Source organism: Leuresthes tenuis, unplaced genomic scaffold (genome assembly GCF_036924035.1).
Source record: "Leuresthes tenuis unplaced genomic scaffold, fLeuTen1.0.hap1 SCAF_20, whole genome shotgun sequence".
Taxonomy (NCBI): Eukaryota; Metazoa; Chordata; class Actinopteri; order Atheriniformes; family Atherinopsidae; genus Leuresthes; species Leuresthes tenuis.
In genome coordinates this window covers 11,664,465-11,683,943 of record NW_027325374.1, presented here as the reverse complement: position 1 = coordinate 11,683,943, position 19,479 = coordinate 11,664,465, and the positions used below count along the sequence as shown (strand labels likewise).

The window sequence follows — 19,479 nt, the reverse complement described above, 5'->3', positions numbered from 1 at the left end:
GGAACACACACTAATACAAAAGATATACAAAGTAACTGTAACTTTTCGTGTGATTTTTGTCATGCTCGCTCTATGAGTTTTTGTGTTCTGGTTTTGACTTTGTTTTTTGGTTTCTTGGGGTTCACTATGTTCTACTTTTCCATTTTGTCATCAGTTTACTTCTCGTTCTTCAGTTAGCTGGCATCCTGTTTTATTTCCAAAGAGTTTGGTCTCATGTGTAGTCTGGTCTGTTAACTTCCTGTAGCACATCTGGTTTAGAGTTACGGATTGTTTGAAATCACTTTCCTCACTATATATTCTCCAGTCAGTCAGTTTTCTCTGTGATGAAGTCAGTTTTCTTCACCTGTCTGTCTTCAGCCTCCTGTAAGTTCTGCATTTGGGTCCATTCCCTCCGTTTGCTTCAGCTGTGACTCATGAAAAATGAACGATAAACGGGAAACACATTGCAAAGCTTCAGTGTACAGAAATGGTAAACAACAACCGTAAAAACATTATTTTATTTTCTCTTCCAATTGTCATCAAATTATTGTAATCAACAAAAAAAGTAGTTGTTTACACATACAGATCAGCTGTGTTCATACACATCAACATTGTTACATAAATACACCAAGCTTGCACAAATTCTTTAATACAGACAGACAGTTTATATCACCAAAAGAACATAAAGGTTTGACACACATTACCCTAAAACTACAAAGATATACTGTGGACCTTTATCATTTACATAATTCGTATAAGTGTATGTTTAATGTGAGAACTTCTGTGTGTGTGTGTGTGTCTCTGTGTGTTTAGGTTCGTGCGATGGCTGGATTATTGTCCGTGTCTCATCTCGGGCCGAGCTTCAAAGGGGCCTTGTGGGAGGAGAGGTTCTTCTTGCCGTTGTGCGGCTTCACTTTCAGATTTTGTTTTGGAGCTGTTTTCAAGTAAAAATGAAGCTGTCACGGAAGAGATGGAGAAACACAGGTGTGAGAGATGGTGAGAGTATGTGTATTCAACACAAAGATTCAACACTGACTGACTTGTCTTGGGTTCTCCAAAAACTCATCTATTTGTTCAAAATAAAGTAAATATACAGGTTCCTGCCTCAAGCCCTCATCTAGGGCAGAAAGCTACACCTTGAGACAAACCTGTATAGCCTCAGCTGGTCCCACTGTTACGGTTCGGGTTGAAGGGAGGTAACCCTTTGCAGAGGCTGTCACTGTGTAGGTGCCTGGCAACAGAAGTCTGAAATAGTCGCCATCCACCCCTGGAAGAGCACACAAGACACAATTCATCTTAGAATAAAGATTAATAAAGCCCACTTAGAATTAAAGTAAAAGTATCTTCTAGTAAGGCAAATTTGATTTAGTCAGATTTGAATGTAAAATATTTACTATGCTATTAGGCATTTGTGTGAAACAGTTACTTACTGTCCTTGGTGATAGTATTACGAACAGGTATTTCATTTAGCTAAATAACAATACATAATTTGTCATGTATCCAAGATGGGTTTTAGGTTTTGTTCAAAGTATCCAACAAGAGGATGCAGCAGTCGTATGTAAAAAAAAAAAAAAAAAAAAAAGATCAAAACAGTACAATACTTTCTATTCAACTGAAATAAGAGGTTTAAAGCGTTACCAATATGTATAAAAATGAAGTACCTCGGAGCTGTGCTTAATTGAAGGTGCGTTTCCACATTTGACCAGCAGAGGGAGACCTTTTACTTGCCATTATGAGGACTGTTGGCACTTCGCTTCATTTGTGTTCCTGATGGACACTAAATTTTGTCTGTTCCTTCCAAAACGGCACTCTTTTCCAGGTGACTTTTTACATGTGTGTTAAAGAGTTTCACAATAGTTTCTGGCTTTTTGGGGACGTATCCCAACACTCTTCACCACTGTCCAGGACAGCATTCAACACAAATCAATCTTGCTTTTCAACTCTGGAGTTAATGATTGACAATAAAAACAAAAAAAAATTGTATGGATAGAAACAGACTGTCTTACCACTGGTCATATCGTGATTGATGCCAGCCACTGAGATCTCAGCATTGCTGATAGGGTTGTTGTTCTCATCATACACCATGCCTTTTATCCCATGATGTATCTGAAAAGGGAGAAATGTTCCAATAAGTATTCAAGCTACAATTTAAATAATTTCTTTAAGCGGTCATTACGGTCTCTAAAAGTCCCAGAGTTTATATCCTCTAAAGTTTAATGGAAAATATGTGCTTTTATTGGCACACACATAGCTGTGTAGTAGAATGAAGCAATAGTATCAAATCATAATAGGTCATAAATCACATTGCCGAAGCAAGTTTCCAAAGCATTAGACCTTGTTAACCTTCCACAGACTGCAGGCCCTTTCAGTTTAGTTTGTTTAATCAGAATTGTGGAAAAATGCATTTCTGAGTCCTCCCTTGTGACTATAGTAGCTCAGTGGGATAAAAGCTCATGCTTGCTGCAAACCAAGTATTTTTTTTCACAGTTAATAGAAGGTTAAAATCAGCCTGTTTGTATTACACAGAATTCCACACAAAAGATATGTTGCAGCTTTGTTCAGAAAATCCATGCCTATTTTTGCAAAAAAATAGCATTTCAGATTGATAAGGACTTTGGGTACTTGGGTCTTGGTGCATATCTGTGCAAATACAATTCTTTGCAAAAGTGTTAAGCCATCTCTTATTTCTCTTTGGTATCTTTCGTGGATGTAGCTTAAGAAATGGAAACAAATCATGAGTCTGTGTTACATGCTGCTGATAAAGTTAGAATATATAATTGGTTCTTTGCTAAGTTGTCTGTTATGTGTGGACACAACCCGGGTTGATTCCTCGAGTTAGGTGACCTTTTTTTTTTGTATGAATTATTCACACGTCAGTGTTAAGTGGCTTGGAAAAAATAGAAATGAAGGTTGGCTCAAGTCCTTTGCACACTTTTTTTAAAGTGTATCAGTATGTGCCTCCGGTTGCAACATGTATGTGTTTATGAACATAACTGTGGTCTGACCTGTTCCATGTATGAAACCAGGGCTTCTCGGTTTCCCAGCCATTCTCTGGGCAGCGCTGATTCTGAAGGAAACTTATCACAGCTCAGCTCCAGAGTGATCTCAAAACAGTTGCTGTACAGATAGTTGAAGTCCTGCATGCCTAAAGAACAACATTAGAGGGAGAAATTAGTCTAATTAGGTTTTTTTTCACTTAGAATTTCAACAGAAAGTCTCTAAAGGTTTTTGTTTCTTAACACAAGTTTTGCCTTTTCAAGGGTTTGAACAGATTTCTAAAGACTTATCAGCAGTGTGCATTGAAAAGGTCAACACTTTTACTGAGCCATCTGAAAATGATTTCTCTCTTCAAAACATTTAATGTGGACTTTCAAACTGAAGTTTCTGGTTTCTTATTTATATTGAGAAGATAGCTTTGCAAAAATGAGGTCCCACTTTTCATCCAAAGCTGATGTATATGAAGGCCAGGATTGGGAGGGCAGGATCAAATGTAACCTCATAGACCATGACACAACACTTGGAGCAAAAGGACTTGTTAGAATAAACATAACGTGCTCCCACTAAATGAGACTGCGGCTATTTTCATCAAATTCAAAAGCTTGCACGATTCAACCGAAAAGCTCTAAAGATTCACATTCCAATGCAGAAACCAAACCAACCCAGACCAGAACTTACACATCAAAGAAGTTTGTATTATTATTGTTGCAGCTACAGATTCACTGAGCTGAAAATATGCCCAGACAGTTTCAAGAACTTTTGCAGTTTCCAAGAATTCTAGAGCAAAAATATCACCGTAAATTTTCATCAAACCAAAGAGGATGAGTTTAACTTTTCTAACACCGCCTAAGATTATCTAACCCTGAATCTGCATGTGCATTGCAGAGACAAGCTGAAATATAAATCCAAAATATTGGCCTTTTTTTATTTTCAAGGTACAAGGTACATTTCTACATGCAATGCTGTTTAAAAGCTGCTGAAAATGTGTACAAAGAACACAATAGATAACACTAATGTGAAACCACAGAGAAACAAAAATGTTGGAAATGCATCAATGTCATGGCTGCAGCTACAGTTTAGAAAAGTAAAAATTAAAATACCAACACAATTTGAAAATATATGTGGAAAAGGAGTGTGTATCTGTATCTGATCTTTATGTGAACACATTTTTGGGGTTGTTAGATACTGACATGTGATTTTTCTGCTTCATACATACTGTTCCTGGTCTCTCGAGCCAAAAGCAAAGGGTCGACACTTACAGCACACAGTATCTTTTCACCTTAGTTGCGTTATGAAAGTACTTTTTAATGCATGTCTTATTGACTCATTCACACAAACACACTCAGCAGACTATGCCCAAAGATACTTAAACATATGGAAGGGCCAGGGGTTGAAAATGTCTACCCTGTGATTTGTGGCCAACCCCCTCTACCACAGGAGCCGCAGCATCCCCCGTCATGTGTAGTCATGAAAAGGCCAAACACAAAGAAAAGGCAGAGGAACAATAATGATAGCATGTTTTCAGCAATCTGATCAAAACTGGTTGTCCAATTACCACTCAGGATGTGAACTGTTTTGTGAGATCAAACGGTCAAAAGAGGTTTGGATTCAAATGTAAGCAAAGCTTGTCCTCTGTTTCTATAGTGTCAAGGGGTAGTTTAAAGGAGAGGCAGCTGAACTCACATGACTTTGTTCATCTTTACAAAGAGGCAGGGACATCCCCAGTTTCATTAAAGTTTCACTGACCATTCTCTGGAAAAACACTTAAGTAGTCAGCACTGTGAGTAAAAACTCTCCAGGAGGTTGATGGCACTTTTAATCACCTTTTGTAAAGTTGGTGAAGTTACTTCACCCTGCCGAGTGTCTTACATACCTGAGCAACTAAACTTAAGGGGTCAGTGGGCATTCAGCTGTTGATGTGCACGGGGTGAAGAGGTTAAAGGCAAGAGCAGGGTACAAAGACAGAGTCAGTGAGTTTGTGATTGCCTTGCAAGCCTGTGGGGGAAGTCATTCATACTGAAGCACCCTCCATCAAGCAGGCAGGTGTTGTGTTTGTTGGAACAGGAATGATAATGGCTATACCCATAGGAATTTTGCATGTAAACAGGGACCAATATGTTATGTGCACTGGGGTAGTGAATCAGTTTTGTACCTTATGGTGCTTGAAGAAAATTCAGTGTGTTCTTCACACAACAGAGTTCTGACCTGCTGTTCTGTCCCCTTTAAAGCAGACCTATTATGCTCATTTTCAGCTCTATATTTTTTACTCTGGGACTCATAGAGCATGTGTAAATGCTTCACATTTTCATCATTTTTTATCTATCTTTTATTTCATGCGACTTCTCAGTCAGAGTCAGACTAAAAACAAAATTCAGCACTGGCAATTCTCATCTGGACCGGCCCCATTTGTCCCCAACTTGCACAACACTGTGTAAAGCAATGTTAAACATATAAGCAATGGAAAATATAGCCTATTAGTGTTGGACAGCGCTTAATTGGTTTCAGAATACACAAAGGGAGCTGTTTATTGAGACAGTGCATGCACCCAGAGTTTCAACTCCTTCTATAAGCGTTTTACGTACCATCACTTAATTTGTCAATATTAAATTCCCTTTTATGTAGAAAATGTGCTGTTTCAATGTCACTTTAAGCTCAACAAAGGGCTAGTGTGAGCCTTTTTCAAAGTAAAGTGGCTGGAAAAAGTGTTGGAAAGCTGAATGGTAACTACATACAGTATGTAGTCATGTTGTTGAGCTGCTTATCCTCGGGTGTGGACAACTCTGCTCTTCAGTATAATCCTCCTCCATCCAAAGTCTTTTGTTCATCTTTTCATTCAGTGTCAATATCCTTTTAAGTTGACTGTCTTAGATATCGGTCCAGCTAAATTTAATATTTTGCAGAGGAGCAGAATCTGAAACATTGCTTTTAACATTTGTTACCTTCGAACGTTTCCCAGCTACTTGAAACTGTTGACTTATCTCTCTGTCCTATTTTGCTCCATCTTTTATTTTTAAGACTTTTATCAAGTTGTGGTTTTCAACTACTTTCTGTCCTGTCTGCTTTTGACCTGTTCGTGGACAGTCACAGTTGAAAGCGAGGCGGTGATGATGGGACAGTATGTTCTGCAACTGCCCTACAGAACAGGTAGTGCCTCATGGGGCAATGTAACCCCCCGCTCAAGTTGGTTATTCTGTCATCAACTGGACCACAACGTCTGATCACTACGTTATTTTCAACCTAATTTTTCCCCTCAGTTTGTGACCTTTCAGTCCACAGAATAGATCGGCCCATCTGGCATTTGCCATAATTGCCAGATGGCTGGTCCGAGTCTGCGCTGATTTCATCCAGAATTTTACTGTTTGAACTCCTGTCTCTTTAAAGCCACCTCCATACAAGCCTCTGTCTTTTGATTGACCAACTGCTGAAATTGTCCTTGTAAGCTATATCTCGTGCACCTGTAGCAGATGGCCATGTAAAGAAATCTGATTACTTTTGGATGTTATTGTTATTGATAGAAAGCATCCTACTTAGTAGAGACAGAAAAGGAAGAGAGACTGCATTGTATTGTTGTATCAGGGGTGTGCTCCGTGCTTCCCTTTCTTTAACCAGAACAATACTTTCATGGTGTGGTGGTGCTTACTGGCATTTTGAAAATCAATATCAAAGTTATGGGTATCCGTTTGCATTTATAATCAACATATGTTGTGTTATTTTAAAGGAAGGGTTCGGCATAATGCTTAATATGATAACTAAATTCTTGCCAAGAGTTGGATGATGAGCTATAGCACAGAGGCAATGAAACTCCATTCAGGTGGAAGGATTCAAGTTTCTGAACTGATATAAACTTACAAGCTCAAGTAATTTGAACCTTTTTCACAGAAAAAAATAATTGATTAGATTGTCATCTTTTTTATAAAGGTGAATATAGAATTTCTTCTCCAACCGTGGCAATCTAAAAGGAACTAAACTGCATGTTTTTACAATCTCTACTACTACAGAAAATTTTCAAAACAGTTTTTTCAGTTTATTTGCATTCAATGACCGTGGATTAATGGTCAGCCCTTCCCTCTGAATGAAAACAAAGCCCCAAAAGATTGTGGAACATCAGTGAACCCCAAATGAAAACCAGTATGAGTATAAACCACATAATATAAAGCAGTAGCTCCCTCTCACTCTGTATCAAACAACTGCAGAGATGACAGAATTGGATTTCCACAATTGCAGTGAAGTTTTTTATGCTCAAAATAAACACTTCTGATTTAATTTCACAGGAACAGAGGCTTTGCTTACCTTTGGAAAGGGAGTACCAGCTGGCTCCGTTGGTGATCCCCTCATCAAAGAAGTCTCCGCAGTTCCAGCCTTTGTGCATCCAGCTATGAGCGTACGAGTAGGTCCTCGCCAACTGTCATCACATACAAATGCATATGGACCCAATCATCCGCAGGTTTACACACACACAACAGACGGCGGTGATGTCAGATGTGTGTAACATCTGGAGAGAATTTTCAATCTGCCACACACCTTTCTGAAGATCTTGTCATCTGGAGTCGCCGCATACGTGGTCCTTCCTCGACTGCGAGGGTCTCTTGACTTGTCAAAGGGGTAATTGGCCACTACTGCTCCCCCGTGGAGATTAGCTGACAGGATAAAATTGTAGTTTTGCATCCATTTTATGACCGCCAAAGTCTCCGGTTCAACCTGTGAAGGACATTTAGTAAAAAGGTTAGAAATAATGTAACTTACAGGACATTCTATCAGGTTTACTACCAGGTTTCCTTTGTTCGGTGCCTCATCATTCACTGTCATACCTCCCAGTTCAGAAACCACAAAAACATTTCGAAAAACTTTTTTTTCTGTTTTGCTGCTTTGGATGAAGTGTCTTTTGAAAAACTGTTTTATTATTGTTCTCTCTGAAATGTGTTTTCTGAAATTTTGTTGCATTTTTTTAAACTATTGAGTTCTGATGTGCTTTAGTATTTTGCACCTCATGGCAATCATAATACTGTCCAGTAACTTCCAAGTATTACACACAAGAATCATCAGTGGGTTGAGCTCTGCTTTTCTTCAAGCCTTTTCTGCTCATCAGCCATATGCACATATATTCCATGTATTCCCCATATTAATCACTAGGCAAAAATAGTTCATTCTTCAAAGTTGCCCAATTAATTATTCTGCACCTATACTTTCGACACTGACATGCCCTCATCCTCTACTGGCCAGTATGTTTTTTCTTTTAAAGCCTCTTAAATGAAACATTTTGCATTTGTAAAAGAGCCCTTTTTTATGTTTATGTGAAGCTTCTTCTTTAACAGAAAACAAAGTCAGCAAACTAAATTAACATAACATAAGGCCGCCCTTTTGTTAATGAACGAATCTAAAGGATCAGGATCTAAACAGGATCAGCTTTTCCCATATAGAAACTCCAGCATATCGCTACAGAAGCCTTGAAATTCCACTTTGAGCTTCCATTTATTTTTTATATCAGCACTAACAATCCTCACATGCTCCAAGCTGTATCTCATGTTAGGAGACCAGACATAGTAACTCTCCTTGAATACAGTATGTAGGACAATAAACACAGTCTGCTGATCAGCACCCACTGACCTTGAACACAGCAGCTGTAACCAAGCAGTAAGTTATCTGCAAACCTTTAGAAGAATGGGCACATACTTTGAAGTCAGAGCTGCCACTACCGTGTCGACTTGTGTATAAAGAACTAAAAAAGGATCACTCAGTAGTTCAGTTTGAAGTTCTTCTTCGTACTGAATGAATCCATCTGTCCAAACGCACAGGCTTCCTTCATGGAGGAGTCTTTTTCCGAATATGTATAAAAAAAATCCCAAAAAAAACAGACCCTGCTGACAGGTGGTGCAAAGCTTTACAACATTTACTTCAACATTAAATTAACCATGAAAATAACTATAACTCTAGAGGACAAAATGACTTGCCCTGCCTCAGATTTATCTTCTTACAAGATATTAGAAAATCGTACAAATGTTCCAACAGGAATCAAAACAGCACCAGCTGCTCCTGAGTCTTCAGGCAGTTCACTGACTACAAACTGACTTTATGTGGAGAAAAGTCATTTAATGTTTTCACTACAGTCATTCCTTTGAATGATACATCATCATTCTGCTGAATTACCAAATGCAGCATGACTGTGCCTGCGGGCTCGCACAAGGCTTGTGGCTTCATGTTGCCAGTGAGAAAGTAATCCTGACCAGCATGAATGAAACAGCTCTAACAGTGGCACAGTTGTGTCTTCCTGTCAGGAGGCTCCCAGGAGGTCATGTGGCTGGGACCACAGCCCATAAATCGACGGATCACTGTTTTAGTTTTCCCAACACATTTTCAACCAAAGAAAGGATAAACAGGAAAAAAAGAGCGGTAACTGTTGCCCCTTTGATTGAGCGGAAAACCAATGTACTGAAATGAAACAAACAGAAATTACACCACTTCCCTGTCAAAAACTGCTTGCAAGGCTTATTTTAAGAGGAGTGAAATCTGCCATGCATTCCTTGTTTAAAGTAGTCCTCCTTGATAAGGTGTCCTTTTTTTCCTTATAGGCTATTTATCTTCATCTGATTCCTTTCATCCATCCATTCATTCATTCATTTTCTATAGCTGCTATAGAGCAAGAGTCAGTGCACACACTGGACAGGTCACTAGTCCATCACAGGGCTGACACAGAAACCTCATTTGAATCTAACTTTAAATATGTTAAGATTGAGGATCTCTTTACTGATAATATGGAGACTATGAACCGCTCAGATCTGAGAGATTTGGATTTTCATATGCTTATTCATCTTTTTTATTCTGTTTGACTGGGATGACATGTAGTGGCACTCTAACATAAATGTGGTACCAATGGAAAGTTTATACTTTTTCTAGCTAATATGCACACTCCTTGGTCCTTGGTTAGGCTTTTAAGGAATAAAACTAAAACAAGTAAAAAGACAAAAATGCACCAAAAACAAACAACAAGAACAACACTCTGTAATGGGCAAATAAATCGGTAGAAGAGAACAGAAAGAATTCTGTGCGTTTATCTCAGGGGACATGACACAGCAGCTAATAATCCGGGAAAAGGATATTTTGATCCAATAAATTATTACAGTGCCTTGATGTCTTGTGTTGCTGTGTTGTTTTTAATGCCCAAGCTCAGACAAATAATTTGTAATGTGTGAAACAGTGACTTAAAGCACAAGAAACAACAACAGAATCCTAAAATGATAGCTATAAAGAAGGTCACTTTAAATCATCAGTAGTTGTGGGTGATGTGTGTAGCTCCGTCCCACGACCCCTCTGACCATTATGGACTTTGTGCGCTCATAAATGTGATGCAACAGTTGTTTTGTGACTGTTTCACAAAATGCAGTTAAACTCCCTTGTCAAACTCTTCCAGCTTGCAAGCATTCATTTTTCCCCTGCCAAAGCTGATAATAACTCCCTCTATGACTGTATTATTATATGTAGTCATGTTGCATAAGATAAAGTCATGTTTACATTTTATGAAACACTTTTATATACTTCTGTGAGACTGTGGTTGTTTGAAAATGGACTCAGCAGCAGCTTGAATGTACACTGATGCATGCATCCGCCTAAAAAAGCCTTACTTGAATGGGGTGAGCATAGACTGTGTGTTGGATTATATCTGCGAATACATTACACATTCAAGGCCAGTTTGGAGGACTTCACGGAGTTAACCATGAACAACAGCCCTTTTCAAAGATAAGATGACAACAGTCTAGACGCCCCCAAGGATTTGACCCTAATATTTGAAATGTGCTTTCTGGCAGACTGTTACCAATAGTTCAACAGTGAATGCTCTTATATTTCCCGTCTTCTGTTCATTTCACACTTCAGTGACCTAAAGTAAGTACATGGTGGATTATAGGGGCCATTAAATCATCCAGAACAAAGCCATGTGTCTCCCAAAGTCAATCTGACAGATACTATTTACTCTGGAAAGTCTAGCCCCAGTTTATATTCTCAGTGAGGGTTTCACTAGTCTAATAGCTAGAAAATGATCCACAATCAAGGCTTCAGCGGCTGTTCACTGCCACTGAAAAAAAACATATGAGTGAAAGTATCTGTCATTTAAAGAAAACAGAATTACAGACTTGGCCATGAGGGGATGATTTTGAGTGAAATCACAGCTTTGTCAGCTATGTGGAGAGTTTGCCAGTAACTCAGGCTTGCAGGTAACAGTTTACACTCTGACGTCGAAGAACAGGTCAGCTCAACTTCACACGGAGGCGACGAAAAGACAAGAAAATGTTTAACTGACGCTGAACATCTTCATATACAGAGCGTGTATCACATCAGGTGTTATGAAAAAGCACGAGAAAAGCTCTCTTCCTCTTGGATCGAAACTTTTCTACACCCTAAGCTGAATTCCTGCACACAAAAAGTAGACCAAAAAAGTCCAGTACTCATATTCTTATATTTGAAAAGACGCTTTGGTTCTAGTTTATTCGAGTTGGGAGCGACGCTGCAACTTTGCCCCCCTGTTTCATTCTAGGTTCTACTGTAATACAAACAAACACATTCATCCAAAAGACTGCATGAGAATACTATAAACTTTCACAACACGAAGCAGAAAGAATGGCAAGGGGATTCACTACTGGTTGTTTAAATTCAAGGACAGTTTCATTATATTTACCTAGAGCTCAGCTGGCATTAGAGTCTGATCCTGTGCAAAACACACCAATTTGTCTATGTCAACTAAGTCAAAGCCAAGATAACAAAGCTACGCTAAGGTTGCTTATTATTCAGTGCATTCTCACGCAAGCATGACAACTGCACGCATCCATAATCCTTACTCCCTTTTTTTTTCTCACCCACTTAAGATCTTACTCACACATATTTGCACTTATTTCCCTTAAAGATGTGAGAAACATATATAAACAGGGTCTTGCGTATGTGTATCCAGTAGCACTGACCTGCTTCTCCCAGTTGTCTGGCAGAGGAAGGTGGTGGTTTCGTCCATTGGTTTTCTCGTAGTAGTACATGAGGGCGTTCAGGTCTGGAAAGTTCCGGTTCAGATCAGTTTCTCTGGCATTTCCTCTGCCCACTAGATAGCCATTTAACTCAGGACCCTGGTGACACACAAACACACAAACGTAAGCTATTGGGTAACTTTATACTTTCCCAATGTAATGAGTGAATGGTTGTTTTCATATTGCTTGGAAGCAGCATAGGAAAACCAATTTGATTACTCTCAACCTGCAAACACTGTTAGTATTCAGCAAAATATTTTCCCTACTAGAAAGCGTTTCAAGAAAATCTGACTGTTTCTTCAAAAAAGATCATCCAGCTGACAGAATTTCTTACAATAAAAGCTTTTAACATTGCAAGTTAATATAAGCCAGTTTGATGAAAATACTGATTGAGGTTCAACCTTTCATAGATCTCATATTACCCTCAATTACAATTTCATGACTTTATTTTGGGAGGATCTACTAGACTATATTCCAATGCTTTAATGCTGAAAAAAAAAGTTCTCGTACAGTACATTGGTGCAGGTTATTGTGTTAACCTCTGTCTGGAACACTTTGTTTCGGCTCCTGTCTCTTTAAATCCTCCACTGGACAGCCTGTCTACCCAGTTTATTGGTCAGCAGATTCATTGTTTTATTTAGATTTTTTGTTTTAGACATGCCAGACAAGCCACTTGGCAGCCATTATGTAAATTTGATAGATAACCTACCTTTAGGGGGGGAAAAAAACCCCTGGACTACAAAAAAAGGTATTTAGGTCATTTTCGGAGCTTTGTCTTCTGTGGGAGAGTGTGTTTTGTGGGAAAGTTTATGCTCATCATTCGCTCCAAATGTCACACCACAATACCACACCAACACACCAGGCACTTTGGTGTCATTTCAGCTGGCCGTGCCCTTCCCTAACGTTTGTAACTTATCACATGCTGCATAAGTGGTAAACAGAGATACGGGGAACAGCATTCGAGCAGGTTGGTCACTGGAGGCAACTGTACAACCCATCTAATCTCAAGAAAATTAAAATATTGCAAATGTTACAAAAACATCAATTTACGACTTAAATGTAAAGCAGAGAGTTTAAAACTGTGTAGTTACATTTGTGCATACGTATGTTCTCCCAGTACGACTCCTGCTAATGCTATTGCTGCTGTGTCAGTTTCTCAGTAGTGACTAACCCTTACTGTTTAGGATGAAGACTGCAGTGAGTAAAGCGGAAAACTCAGCAGCCGGAGGAACGGTTCTGACATGAAGTCTAGCTTAAGTGGTTTGGTCTTTATAACTTTTCTGACATTTTACAGACACAGAAGCTATTCTGCAAACTAAAGGAAGGGGAAAACCTCAAAAATATGTCCTCATTGAGATTGGCTACATGTTAACTTGCAGTCCCCTTTGAGCTGTTGCTCAAATTTTTTGGTTTAAAAAACAAACTGTTACCTGTTAGTCAAAAAATCTGAAGTGACTGAATCCTGTTTGTTTTTTGTTTCCTCTCACACAGTGCAGAGCTTTCTTCTGAGTAACAAACCAGTAGAAGGATGGTCTGTTTTCCATCAGATATATATAGCTAATTTACATCGGTAACAGCTGCTTTGATGTAAAAGTTTGTGTTACTTTTGTGTTCCAAAGAAAATGCAGTAGCAAGACGTTGCCTTTTAGGATAAGTTTAGGGGAAAAATCTCAAGATTTGTAAGGAGAGACTTTTTATAGGGACAAACTCACAAACTGAAAAGTTGCTAAATCTGGCAACAATGGAACTAATAAATAATAATAATTCTAATATATATCTATATGGTACTTAAAAAAAATTCACAGGACAATAAAATCAAGTAAAACATAAATCAAAGAAGGCAGAAAATTCAACAAACACGAGCAAATAAAAACAAAGAATTAAATTAAAACTGAACCGATAGTAAACCGAAGTAAAAGTCACGAAAAGTGAATAAAACCAAATAAAATCAGACAAGGCACTTTCATAAAAGTATGTTTTTAGGGAGTCATTTAAAACAGAGCCCTGATTCTGTTGACCAAATCCCCTCAGGCAGCTCATTCCACAACTTTGGCACTTTTACCACAAAACCACCATCACCTCTGGTTTTTAGCTGTGCTTCAGTCAAAGATAAGAGCTCTCTGTTAGAGGCTCTCAGAGTGGAAGCAGGCTTACGTAAGTAGGACATAATCCTTAGTATGCTGATGTTAGCATTGAGTTCAAAGCAATACTATGCTTAAGTACATTTTCAACAGCCTTGGAATTTTCCTTCTTGTTTGCATACAGCGAGATGACCTTTTATCTTTGAGATTTCCCCTTCTTTGATCATATGTTCCAAGTAGGAATTTGTTGCACAACAGGGTGTCTCTCGTATGATTTTCCAGTCTTTAAATGCAAGATTTTCTGACCTGTTTAAGGTAGCTGAAACAGAACTCTATGGCCACTGGTGCCAAAAGATATTTGCTTCTGTTTCTGTTCTGCCTCAAAAGCAAAAATGATTAGCCTGAACCAACACCATGCCATCCAGGATGCTGGAAAAACAAAACAAACTTCCCATTGTTGCCCAGATGCTGCTGCACCCAAACATCTGCTAAATAACAAATCATAGTGCAGTATGCATTAGCATTTTTAGTGGCATAGAATGAGACTGTCATCTGTGATGTGCCTGCCTCTGGACATATGATTAGTGTCAAAGACATCGTGCACACGTTTTTGTGTTGGAGTAGGCTGCATGTGATCCACTGTTTCAAAATCCACAATTACCCCTTAACAAAAGAAAACAATGGGAAACAATGACCTGCAATTGCCAACTTTGTTTAAAACACACATTCATCTCAAATCAAAACAGATACCTTGACAGTATATATATCTTATCACACAGAGTCATATAAACTATGCACTGAATGTGAGTGATATACTGTTATTTGACATATAAATGTTTAGTTTCACTCAGGAACCATAACATTTCTACTCCACTGGCAAGAAGGAGGACAAAAAAGTGGACCCCCCCCCCTTTATAAGTAGCAAATGATTGCCCAAGAAAAACAGCCGAAGGTGTCCCAATGGGAGAACTTTCCTGCTTTTCTTTTGGCACGTGGAAGCAAAAAGCTCACATGTATGTTAGAGTTTACATTACCTGTCTGGCTGCCACTTCGTAGCCATCAGGGTTCATGGAGGGCAGGATGTGGATGCGTGTGTCATGTATCAGCCTCATGATCCGCTGGTTTCCGACCCTATACTCCTCGCATAGAAACTGGGATAACTTAATGAGGAGCTCGCGGCCAAGCACCTCGTTTCCATGCATGTTGCCCACGTACTTGAACTCAGGCTCCACTGGGGGAAAAAGCAGAGAAGTGGAGGAAGCAGGAGGTTAAAAAGCCTCACAGAGTTGCTGTGCATAACATTTTAAATGACTGAGTGAGAATGAGCACATGTAAACATTTACCTTCATGCATATGGAATCTTTTGGAATGCTGACTTTTTCATGTTTAAATGCTTTATTCTAACGGGTTTTCAATGAGTCTTCTAAATGTAGCACAATTCAAATATTGTCAGCAGCTTCTGATTACCAACTTGAGTGATTTGCTTTCACATCATTTATCAAGCTGCCTGACTAAAAGTGATTAATGGGAGTAATTTTGAAATAAAACTACTGAAAATGAATAGTGAATCGACAATCTTGACTAAAAGGCATCAATCTTTTTTTTTAAACTGGCCAATAACATTGTTGGATTAAGAATATATATATTTTTTCCTTTTTAAATGTCTCCTTTAAATATATATCCTCTCTTTTAGATTAGCAGTTCTATTATCTCGTTAAACCATCCCATCTATAGTTTCCACAATACAGTTTAGTCGGTCAATCAAAGATTGATCCTATCAAGCACCAGCATCTGATTGTACAAGTGTCAGAAACAGTTCCTCAAGTGGCCACTTGAGGCCAAAAACAAATCTATTCCCATAGAACCTCTTGTTAAAATGCCCAAAATGAACAAGTTTGTGATACAAAAATGGTTTAAGCTTATAGCTAATTCCCCTTTCGAGTGAGACTGAGCTATCTGTAGTTACTACCAAATAGACTTGCATAATGTTCTTACATTTTTAGAATGATCCATCCCGTGCACATCACCTCTGGCTCTAATAACCCTAAATGAAGATGACCTAATAGGAACCAGGGGGTGACATCACGCTATTCCTTTAATAAACAGTGTAAGACCCTCTCTAATGGTGCTTACATGACATCATTTTAATGAAATTATCAGAATTAGTGCACCTCCCAGTCATCTTTTAACTGATTTTGATGTGGTGTTGCCAGTTTCATTCCTCTGTAAACTATGTAAGGCCCCAGTGTGAATTGCAAGACTGTGGTAACATTTTACCTAATTTCTTGATAAGGATACTTTCAAGGTTCCAACAAAAGAGGAGCTGAGGAGAGGGAGTCTGATTACAACTGATTGCATTATTTTGGATAAAGTCATCTGGCATTCTTGTGGGTATATTTGAACCATCAATCCAAAGAAAACCTTGCCCTCTGTATCGAATTTCCTCCTCCCAAAGGTTCTTTCATTAATAACTGCTAAAGTGCTGAAAGAGCTAAGACCCAAATTAGCAAAACTGCGGGACAAATCCCCTACTTAAGACGGGCTTCAAGTGGTTTTGCTCCAAAACAGCTATTTGAAATTGTTTGTTTTTTTAATTGAATGTTCGTTGCTCAAAACAGGAAGGAAGTGTTGTTTTTTGGGGGGATGGGGTGTTGAGAGGTTGAGTAGCCACTTCCAAATTTATCAACGCCCTGCACTAATTGCTTCAGGCACCCAAATGGCAGCTTGGCCAGTGCTGTTCACTTCTTTTCCTTTAACACAGGGCCAACTGGCCGGGAGTTCAGAAAACAGTTATGGCTCCAGTGTGTAGCTTTTAAAAAAAAATCCCACAAACTCTCAGCAGCAATGTGAAAGACACGAACTTCTTAAAGGGTAGAACAGGGTCAGCCCAGACCAGACCTTGGGTCACTCCCCTACGTGAAGTGTGCTGTTCCTGTTTTTCACCCTCAGTCACCTTACAGCAGAACAGGCGTACATCCTTCTATTCTAAAGAAGGAAGCCCCTACGTGTGCAGACATGGAAAAAAATGCAAGCCTGGCTACAGCCAAAATAGCATTCTCCAGTTGTCTGGGTATTTTTCAAATACTTACTAATGCAATTACAAGAATGGAAAAATCTCTAAGGTTACTTACATGATATGACCCCTCAGTGTATAACCCACTCAAACATTAGGTGTAGTCATATGATGGTTTTCAATTTGCAACCAATATGCAATATAAACACCTGAAGTGGCGAATCAGTGGTTTAAAGGGGGTGGGGGTGGGGATGGGGGTTTAGTCTAACCTTGTTGACTCAAAGTGAACCTCTTAAGTCATCTGCTCAGCTTAGAATAACACCCCACATTTAGTCAGCGATCCGATGGCAAAAGAATTGAAATGAAACACAGATGTTAACGCAGTTCTTTCACTTTTGCCTTTTCTTTCCTCACTTTGGATTTTCCACAGCTTGTTTATCAAAGACGCCAGCTTTTGAATCACTCCTCCTTTTTGTCTTCTCTGTTAAACCACAGATTTATTCAGCCCCATAAAGCCAAAACAGAAAGCTTACATTTAATCTCCTTGGGACCAAACCAGAGCCCCCACAAGCTGCTCTGTCTTCTGCCAGCTATGTTCTCACTCCTAACAGCAAAAAGTATAAAACAAATTAACACAATGGACCACTAACACGGCCTGTGCATTTGAAACCCATGATCAAATAAACTACATATATGGTCCACTTCAACATCCATTTAATCCCCAATCTTGACGACATCATAAATTAAAGCACTTTTCATTTTCTTGAAAAAATGCATACAGAGAACACTTTTGTAAAATGCCCTTCTCCTTTGGACTGCCAAACAATGAATCAGGTGTTACTCACATGCTTCGTGGATGCCCGGGTTGTCACTGAACTCCAGCACATAGAGGTGGCGTCCCTCCACGCTGCGCCCGATGCTGTAGACTCGGGAGATGTACGGGCATTCCATTTGCACTGCAAACAGAGCTCGCACCATCTCCTCATATCGGTGATGCGTGAAGTCCGAACCGGACACTATGAGTCCCGTCATCCCCAGCAGGAGAGCGCGGAACCAGGGGAGAGTCCAGCCCTGCAGCATTATCCCTCAGCCCGGGGTGTGCAGCACAGGAGAGGCTAGAGAGGATGCCCACAGCTATGCAAAATGCAATTTCAGATGTATTTATCTCCTCACATGCCAAACATACTGCTTACTGCTCTTTTCCTTTCTTGTTCCCCCTTTGGCTCCTGCTCTCCCTATGCCTCCTCCTACAAACAGTCCTCACATTGAAGAGCAAGTAAGGACAGCCCCCTGCTCCCTCTTTGTCTCACTCTCCTCCTCCAACAGCTGCTTCTCTCCCTGTCTCTTTCCCTTTGGGTCCTTGTCAAGTACATGCTATTTGCTTTATTAGTGCTTCAAATGCTTCTGCTTCAAGTAGTTCGCTCCAAAGCCCCTCTGGGCTCTCTGTACACACAATCTGAATTTCATTCTGTGTGTGAGACACTCATTTTCGATCCCGTTCTTTGTCTTTAACTCAACTTATATGCTCCCTTCCTGGGAAAGAGGGGCTGTTTCCACGGTGCTGCCTTCCCCAACCCCTACAGCCCTCAATCATCCATTCATTAACTCTTAAGTCAACACACTACCCCTGTGCCTGAATGTGTGTGTGCAAGCGTGTGTGCACGTGTGTCTGGGCTACTCGGATGAATCAATGCAGAAGCTCCTTCGCAACCAATGGGCTGGTTTTGTTGCTGTTCCCCAAAGCGCACACACATAGGAAAAAATACCCACACATGCTCCTGTGTCCCTGAGAGGGAAGACCAAATGCTGCAATTAAACTTCTTAAAGACACAGGTTGATGCCAAGACACATGCACCCCCACAAAGACACACACAGACATATACGTCCGGCTGTGGAAGGGGTGCTGTCAATCAAACCTGCTGGAGAAAAGAGGAGCTTTTTTATCTCGCAGAATGTTGTGCAACCGCTTGTGGACGTTAAAAAAAACTGAGAGGGGAAAGCAAGAGAAAGAGGAAAATTGAGCAACAGGAGGCTCAAGAGGAAAAGACACAAAGGGAGGAACTGACGAGGATGTAGAGAAAGCAGGAGAAAAGGGATGAGGAAGAGAGACTTCAGAGTGAAGGGACTTTTCATGAAATCATGAAATTTAGCTTTATTGTTTTGGATCTTCCTAAAATCACAAAGTTGAAACTGTCTCACATTTGCACATGTGACATCATTGTCTTCAATGCCTTAAACAAGGTAATGTTGGGCCTCGTAGTTGATGTTAGAGATTGTATGGGCTTCTTCTTTTTTTTTTTTTTTTGCTTTGTTGTTTGAACTTTGTTTGCATCAAAGGTCTGCTCAACTTGCCAGTCACCTTCACTTCTCGGTACAATATCAACATGCGCAACAACTATTTTAAGCT

At 39.6% G+C, this 19,479-nt stretch overlaps 1 protein-coding gene across 1 annotated transcript; it reads right to left on the bottom strand.

Moving 5' to 3' along the window:
* Positions 1-478: 478 nt before the first annotated feature.
* cpn1 (carboxypeptidase N, polypeptide 1) lies at positions 479-18,513 on the bottom strand. The gene is made up of 9 exons (XM_072373113.1): positions 17,918-18,513; positions 15,094-15,290; positions 11,922-12,077; positions 7,498-7,674; positions 7,267-7,378; positions 2,985-3,124; positions 1,986-2,085; positions 1,128-1,246; positions 479-935 (listed from the first exon to the last, which is right to left on the bottom strand). Exons 1-9 carry the CDS (start codon positions 18,150-18,152, stop codon positions 825-827), a joined length of 1,347 nt encoding a protein of 448 aa, XP_072229214.1. The 5' UTR covers positions 18,153-18,513; the 3' UTR covers positions 479-824.
* Between the last annotated feature and the right edge of the window lie 966 nt (positions 18,514-19,479).

Coding starts and splice junctions, on each gene's coding strand:
- cpn1 (XM_072373113.1), bottom strand. CDS start 18,152: ATGCTGCAGGGCTGGACTCTCCCCTGGTTCCGCGCTCTCCTGCTGGGG. Junction 15,291..17,917: donor CCCGGGCATCCACGAAGCAT/GTGAGTAACACC, acceptor TTTTTCCCCCAG/TGGAGCCTGAGTTCAAGTAC. Junction 2,086..2,984: donor TGGTTTCATACATGGAACAG/GTCAGACCACAG, acceptor CTCCCTTTTCAG/ATACATCATGGGATAAAAGG.